Below are 8,151 nucleotides of genomic sequence, written 5' to 3' on the forward strand. Positions count from 1 at the left end.
ACAGACTCCAGCATCGGAAGTTCTTACTATCTCTCCTGTTTGTGGTAGTTTAGCACATCACCAAAACCTGATCACCAAACCACCCCAAGGTCACTGCATTAAAAAACTCATGTAAAGGCTTCCACCAATGGTTTTGTGTTCTGCTCCCACAGTTAATCTACTCTAATGTCTTTTCTTTTCATTCTCTTCAGTGTTCCATCCCTTATTTTCCTGTTTTCCTCCAGCAAAGTTGGGTCAAAATCTTTGAACTCCTTCCCTGATGGTATGATGGGTAACCACACCACATGCGTGCAATGGTTCAAGAAGGAACCAACAACTCAACAGTAATTAGGAATGGGTAGTAAAAGTTGGTCTGAACACTGATGCCCACAACCTACGAGCAAGTAATAAAAAAAATTGTTACTCTATCCTTAAAGGTGCCCTTCAACCAGCAACAAGAACTTGTATTTATGTAGTGTCTGTATGGTGTATTTAAAGTAGCAAAACACCCAGGGGTGCTTCATTATAAAACACAATATGACAGCAAGCCACTTAAGGAACTTTTAGATCAGATGACCAGGCATATTAACATCAGTGTCCTTGAAAGAGCCAATAGCACCAGTATCGAGGTCATGATCATCCAAAGCCAACTCTGCTGAGTTGGCTATGTGCTTAGGATGCCTGGATTCTGACTGCCAAAGCACATTTTGTTTGCCCAGCTCAAGGAAGGCACTTGAATGAGAGGAGGAAAGGAAGCACTTCAAAAACTCTCTGAAGTCTAGAATGAGCTGCCAGTAGAAGTGGTGGAGGCTGGTACAATTACAACATTTAAAAGGCATCTCGATGGGTATATGAATAGGAAGGGTTTAGTGGCACATGGGCCAATTGCTGGCAAATGGGATTAGATTTATTTAGGATATCTGGTCGACATGGACAAGTTGGACTAAATGTCTGTTTCCATGCTGTACAGCTCTAATGACTCTATGACTGTATGACTCTAAGGCTTATCTACTTCACGGGCAGCATGATGGCCCAGTGGGTTAGCACTGTTAGCACTGTTACCTCAGGGGACCTGGGTTCAATTCCAGCCTCGGGTGACTGTCTGTGTGGAGTTTGCACATCCTTTCTGTGTCTCTGTGGGTTTCTGCTGGGTGCAGAGATTTCCTTCCACAGTCCAAAGATGTGCACGTTAGGTTGATTGGCCATGTTAAAAAAAAGTTCTCTGCAGTGTCCAGAGACAAGGATTAGCTATGGTAAATGTGGGATTATGGGGATATAGGAGGTGGCTGAGTCTGGGTGGGATGCTTTTCAGAGGTTTGTTGTGGACTCAATGGGCTGAATGGCGTATTTCTGCACTGTAGGATTCAATGATACTTATTCTTTGCCTGTTTTTGTGTAATGTTTCAATGCCAGTCGAAATCGCTAATGGCAGTGCGAGATCCTGTGTTTCAAATGAAGTGAAGTATTTCAGCAAAGTTCCTATAGTCCCTCAAGCTTGTTTGGCCCTATTCAATATGAATGTGGCAGACTCTGTCAAAATTGAATTGCACAACACAACCCGTTACCTTATACTGGTCCCCCAGTGTGTGATTGTGGCTATTCCCTGTGAAAGGAACTCATGGAAGATCTTTAAACAGATGAACAAGTGGAGCGGTCAACAAGACAGATTGAAGTGTGTCAAAAGTTATGATAATACTTTTGTCAGTTTTGAAGGTGCTATAGAATTGCAAGGTGTTGTATTTTGAAATCAAAGTCTATAAACTTTAAATGGGGGCAGAAAATCTCTAAAGACATTTTAGAAATCTCTGGGGGAGGTTGTCGCATAGTGGTAATGTTTCTGGACCTAGACTAATGTATGGGTTACATGGGTCCAAATCCCACATGGCAGCAGCTGGAATTTAAATTTAGTTAATAAATCCGGGATTGAAAGCTAGTTTTAGTCAACGATGCAGTTGAATTATCATCAATTGCTACAAAAACCCATCTCATTCACTAATGCCCTTAAGGGAGGGAAATCTGCCATCCATACCCAGTCTGGCCTCCATGTGACTCCAAATCAACTGTAATGTGACTGATTTCTGAAATGGCCAATAGTTCGCAAGTGATTCATACTGCTCTTGCCAATAATGTTCACATCCCATGAGACAAAAATTACAAAAGCCATTAAATTGTATTTGTCAGGTACAAACAAAAAATACAGTGTTAGCCTTTATATCCAGAAGATTAGAATGTAAAAGGAGGGGATGTTCTGCTGAAGTCGTAAAAAGCCATGGTTAAACCATGTCTCGAGTACTATGTACAGTTTTACGCACCTTTACTGAAAAGGAATGCACCATTCACCAGAATGTTCGCAGGGTTCCAAGAGTTAGGTTATGATGAAACATTTCATAACTAGGTTTGTATTCTCATGCTGAGGGGCAGCTGCCGCTAAGGTACAGTGGGGAAAGACCACTGTCTAAGTCTTTCTGCCAAAGTTAAATGGGGATCTGTTCAGTTATTGGACCCTCTCAGTGCCTCAAATGCATGTAAGTATAGTCTTTTATATGTCAGAGGTATCTTTGGTTTGTTTGGATAGAGTCAAACTCCAATGTTTGTTTGTTTCTTTGATGTGTTACTGCACAGAACCAAACTGCATTTGTGACTATGTATACATACGAAGATATTTTTTATGAATAAAGTATATTTCTGAAAATAACTTTTTGGAAAAAATAACTAAGTTTGCACCTTTTAGAGTTTAGAAAGTTAAAGCATGATTGAACGTTTTTAAGGATTTTGCAACTGATTGATCTGGCTGATGGAGAGTATATTTTCCACTAATATGCAGGGCACAACATTAGGCAGGCCATAATAGGATTGATGCTGGAAAACTCTTCTTCACACAAAGGGTGTTAGTAGTGTAGAGAAGTACCTCACACGAAAAGTGATAGATATAATTCAAATACAGAAGGAAAAACAGTAATTCTGGCAATGAGACATATTGGTCTGAATCATCTTGGATGCTTGAAAATGGAGCTTGAGTTCAAACTGGTACAATCAGTATCTTCATTTCCAAGTGTTCCTTTATTTAACTGACTTTTTTTACCTCTGAGAAATCTTGGAGCGGGTGCAATGAGGGTCCATGAGGTTTTTTTTTGGGATGGGTTGTTGTTTGAGAATAAAAGTCTATGCTAGGGAGTTTAGAAGAATGAGAAGTGATCTCATAGAAAACCCATGGGAACCTTGATTTGATTTATTGTTATGATAGTCACATGTACCTAGGTACACACAGTACCCACTGCTACTAGTAACTTTTTAGGATGCAACTTTAACAGTGAGACTGAACTGGGTGACATAGTTGTAGAATAAAGGGACACACTTAAGACTAAGATGCAAAGGAATTTCTCCTCCCAGAGGGTAGTGAACACCTGGAATTCTCAGAGAGATCACTGACAATGTTTAAAGAGGAAATAGAGTAGATAGATTTTTGAAATATCGGGAAACTAGAGGGTTATGATGAGTTGGTGTGAAAGAGAAATTGAAGGCTGGGACAGGTCAGGCATGATGTTAAAGAATGGCAGGATAGGCAAGAGGGGCTGAATAGCCTGCTGTTCATCTATTCTTATGTTCTTACATGCTCTCAAGAGTAAGCAGCTGACATGCAGCGGGATTATACTCCAGAATCATTGCCTAATGTGAACATGATTGGCATAAAAGCAGTGAAATGTAAAGTCACCATAGTCCCAGATGACCATAGGGCTGATGTCACATTAGAGATAACTATGGCAGTTTAACCTGAGGGTCTTGCAACTCAGGCAAGGGGAGAGGTTGAGAGGAGGGACCTTTATGGTGGCAAACAGAGACAGGTCTGACAGCATCTGTGAAGAAAAAACTGTGTTAATGTTTCAGGTCCAGTGACCCTTCTTCAGAACTGATAGCGTTGGGAAAAGGTGGTATTTAAGTTGATGATGGGGTGAAGGAGTGAGCGGATATGAGAAGAGAGAACCTGGAGAGATAGTGAAATAAAAGGTGTGCAGACAAAGGAATTGTTGATAGTAAACCAGGCAAGAAGAGAAGCTAAGTAGTATAATGGGGGCTATGAGTAAGTGAAAGTGAGTTGGTTATACTAAAAGCAAACCATTTCATCTCAAGACCTGGGATGTGGAAGTGGTAATCAAAAATTGTTAAATTTGATAAACAGAAATTGCTGGAGAAACTCAGGGCTGGCAGCCTCTGTACAGAGAAAACAGTTAATGTTTCAAACATCAAAACTGAAGGAACGTCACTGGACTCGGAGCATTAACTCTGTTTTCTCTCCATAGATGCTGCCAGACCTGCTGAGTTTCCCCAGCAATTTCTGTTTTTCTCCATTTCAGATCTCCAGCCTCCACAGGACTTTGTTTTACATTATTGTTAAACTTGATATTGAGACCTGTAAGACCCTCAAGCAGGTGTTCTTCCAGCTATACTGGAGTACTGAAAAAAACCTGAGACAATCCTTCATGGAGCCTCAGTCAGGGTGGGATCTGAACCCATGTGTTACTCTGCATTGCAAACCATCTGTCCAGCCAACTGAGCTAACCAACCCCCATATATTTTTTCTGTAAGGAGTAAGGCCTGTTAAATTCCTTAATTAATGTGCTTGAAACACCCCACCCCATCCCCAAATGATGTCTAATGCAATGGCCATGTTGGCCTTGGAGGGTGTACAACGTAAATTTACAAGAATATTACCTGGACTTCAGGGTTAAATTGAGAGGAAGGATGATATGAATTAGGTCTAAATTCTAGGGAAAACAGGAAGGATGTTAGGAAGCGCTGTTACACATGAGAGGTTTTAGAGGAAGTAGGAACTGCCGATGCTGGAGTCTGAGATAACAAGGTGTGGAGCTGGATGAACACTGCAGGCCAGGCAGCATCAGAGGAGCAGGAAAGCTGACATTTCGGGTCTGGACCCTTCTTCAGAAATGGGGGAGGGGAAGGGGGCTCTGAAATAAATAGAGAGAGGGGGAACCGAAGATAGAAGGTGGATAGTGGAGCCAATGGGTGGAGAGAAGACGGACAGGTCAAGGAGGTGGGGATGGAGCCAGTGCAGGTGAGTGTAGGTAGGGAGTTGGGATGGGAGTTGGTCAGTGAGGAGGGAGGGGCGGGTAGGTGGGAGGGAAGACGGACAGGTCATGGAGGCGGGGACGAGAGGGGCTGGTCTTGGGATGAGGTCTGGGGTGGGGAGATTTTGAAGCTTATAAAGTCCACATTGAGACCATTGGGCTGCAGGGTTCCCAGGCGGAATATGAGGTGCTGTTCCTCCAACCTTCGGGTGGCATTGTCGTTGCACTGGAAGAGGCCCAGGATGGACATGTCGTCCAAGAAGTGGGAGGGGGAGTTGAAGTGGTTCGCGACTGGGAGGTGTTGGGTTTGGAACTTTCTTCTATAAGTGGAAGTTGATGCTAGATCAGCTTTCAGTTTTAAATCTGAAATGGATTACTTTTTGTCAAGCACAGGTATTAGGGGTTATGTCCAAAGGCAGGTAGGTATGTGTTATGAGGAAGGATTACTGGACTCGAAATGTTAACTCTGTTTTCTCTCACAGATGTTGCAAGACCTGCTAAGTTTCCTCAAGTAATTTGTTTTTGTTGCGGGTATATGGAGTTAGGCCACAGATCAGCCAATGATCTAATGAATGGCAAAACAGACTCAAGGGGCTGAATGGCTTACTCCTGTTCCAATGTTCCAGTGTTGCTTATGTTCCTAGAATCCCTGCAGTGCAGATGGAGGCCATTTGGCCCACTGGGGCTACACCAAACGTCCAAAGAGCATCCCAACAAGAGCCCCCCAGCCCTGCTAATCCACCTAGCCTGCACATCCCTGGACATTATGGGCAATTTAGCATGAGCTATCCACCTAACCAGCACATCTTCAGACTGAGAGGAAACAGAGCACCTGGTGCACGCAGACATGGTGCAAACCCCACACAGTCGCTCAAGATCAGAATGGAACCTAAGTCCCTGGTGCAGTGAGGCAGCCGTGCTAACCACTGAGCCACTGTGCTGCGCCTATGTTCCTATGTTCAAATGTTGTTATGTTTCAATCTTCTAATGTTCCTATCTTCCTACATTCCAATGTTCCAAGTGTTCCTATGTTATAATGCTCCTATGTTCTAATCTCTGACTCCTCCCTTCCCTTCCTCAACATCTCTGTTTCCATTTCTGGGGATAGATTGGTCACTAATATCCACTGTTAACTTACTGACTCCCACAGTTACCTGGACTATAAAATATAAATCCTTGCACCCTGCTTCCTGTAAAGACTCCATCCCATTCTCTCAGTTCCTCCTCTCCGTCGCACATGTTCAGATGAGGCCAACTGAACATCCCTGGACACTATGGGCAAGGGAGCCTCCGAAATGTCCACCTGCTTCCTCAACCAAGGATTCCCAGCACCGTTGTCGACAGGGCCCTCAACCGGGTCCGAAACATCTCCTGCACTTCCGCCCTCACCTCCCTCCCGCAACAGCGATAGGGTTCTCCTTGTCCTTACCTACCACCCCGTCAGCATCTACATCCAGAAGATCATCAGATGCCATTTCCACCACCTCCAGCGAGACTCCACCACCAGACACATATGCCCCTTCCCTCCCTTGTCCGCCTTCCACAGGGACCGTTCCCTCCAGGACACCCTGGTTCACTGTTCCTTCACCCCAACACCCCCCCACAGGCCCACGGCACCTTCTCCTGTAACCGGCAAGGATGCAACACCTGCCCATTTACCTCCTCTCTCCTTAGTATCTAAGGGCCCAAACATAACTTCCAGGTGAAGCAACACTTCACCTGCACTTCCCAGAATCTAGTCAACTGCATTTGCTGCTCACAATGTGGACTCCTCTACATTGGGGAAATGAAGCGTAGACTGGGTGATCGCTTTGCAGAACATCTACGTTCCGTGCGCAAAAAAAGACCCTGAGCTTCCAGCCTGCCACTTTAACACACCATCCTGTTACCTGGACAATATCTCTGTCTCTGGCTTGCCGCAGTGTTCCAGTGAAGCTCAACGCAGGTTGGAAGAATAACTCCTCATTTTCTCACTTGGGGACCCTGCAGCCCTCTGGACTCAATATCGAGTTCAATAATTTTAGGGCCAAAACTCTCCCATGTCCTAGTCCCCTACCCCACACACCAGGCCTTGTTATCACATAGCCTGCCATTACACACTACCTATTGTTGGTCACTGACAGCCCCCACTAACAGCTATTCACCCTCCCAGCCAGATCGTTATCAACTCTTTTGTCTGTCCAACTGTTTCTCTCTCTCTCTCTTCGGGCTCTATCCTTTATCCTATTGTTTACTCCCGACCCCATGCCTCTCCCTATTTTCTGCATATAAACCGATGGTTTCCCAGCCACCATCAGTTCTGAGGAAGGGTCACCAGACCTGAAACTTTAACTCTGAGGTAGTAAGAACTGCCGATGCTGGAGTCAGAGATAACACAGTGTGGAGCTGGAGGAACACAGCAGGCCAGGCAGCATCAGAGGAGCAGAAAAGTTGACCTTCTGGGTTGGGACCCTTCTTCAGAAATGAGGCATTTCTGAAGAAGGGTCCTGACCCAAAAACATCAGCTTTCCTGCTCCTCTGATGCTGCCGGGCATGCTGTGTTCCTCCAACTCCACACGATGTTATCTCTACGTTAACTCTGATTTTTTCTTCAGCAGATCCGGCAGCATCTGTGAGCTTTTCCAACAATTTCTGTGTTTGTTCCTATGTTCCTGAAATAAAAACAGACATTGCTGTATCTGTGGAGAGAAAGCAGTTTTGTTGACTCTGCTTTCTCTCCACTGATGCAGCCAGACCTACTGAGTTTCTCCAGCAATTTCTGTGTTTGTTTCGGATTTCTAGCATCCGCTGTTCTTTATTTTATTCTTATGTTCCTATCTTGCCTTCAGCTGTTTTGCAAACTCAAACCTTGTCTCTGGAGTTGCAGGAGTAGGGGAGGAGCAACGTATCCTTTGTGACTCAATCTGATTGAAAGCCGCGTCCACCAATGGGGAGCGAGCTCCTGCGGTGGGCGGTTCCCGCCCCGCTTCTTCCGCCGACCGAACATGTGGTCGTCGCCCATTGGTCGAGAGCCCCGGTCGCCATGACGTTCGGGACGACCAATCAGCGTTGGCCATCTGGGCACGCTGCGCAACCTAACCTGCTGGCT

At 44.9% G+C, this 8,151-nt stretch overlaps 1 protein-coding gene across 1 annotated transcript in view; it reads right to left on the reverse strand.

The window, feature by feature from the left end:
* farsa (phenylalanyl-tRNA synthetase subunit alpha) overlaps positions 1-8,119 on the reverse strand; it is a 43,664-nt gene extending 35,545 nt beyond the window's left edge. The window contains exon 1 of the mRNA XM_048617812.1: positions 7,886-8,119. Coding sequence (XP_048473769.1) covers positions 7,886-8,119 — 234 coding nt within the window. The remainder of the gene's footprint in view (positions 1-7,885) is intronic.
* Between the last annotated feature and the right edge of the window lie 32 nt (positions 8,120-8,151).

The sequence above is a fragment of the Rhincodon typus genome, chromosome 38 (genome assembly GCF_021869965.1).
Source record: "Rhincodon typus isolate 14 chromosome 38, sRhiTyp1.1, whole genome shotgun sequence".
NCBI classification, from domain to species: domain Eukaryota; kingdom Metazoa; phylum Chordata; class Chondrichthyes; order Orectolobiformes; family Rhincodontidae; genus Rhincodon; species Rhincodon typus.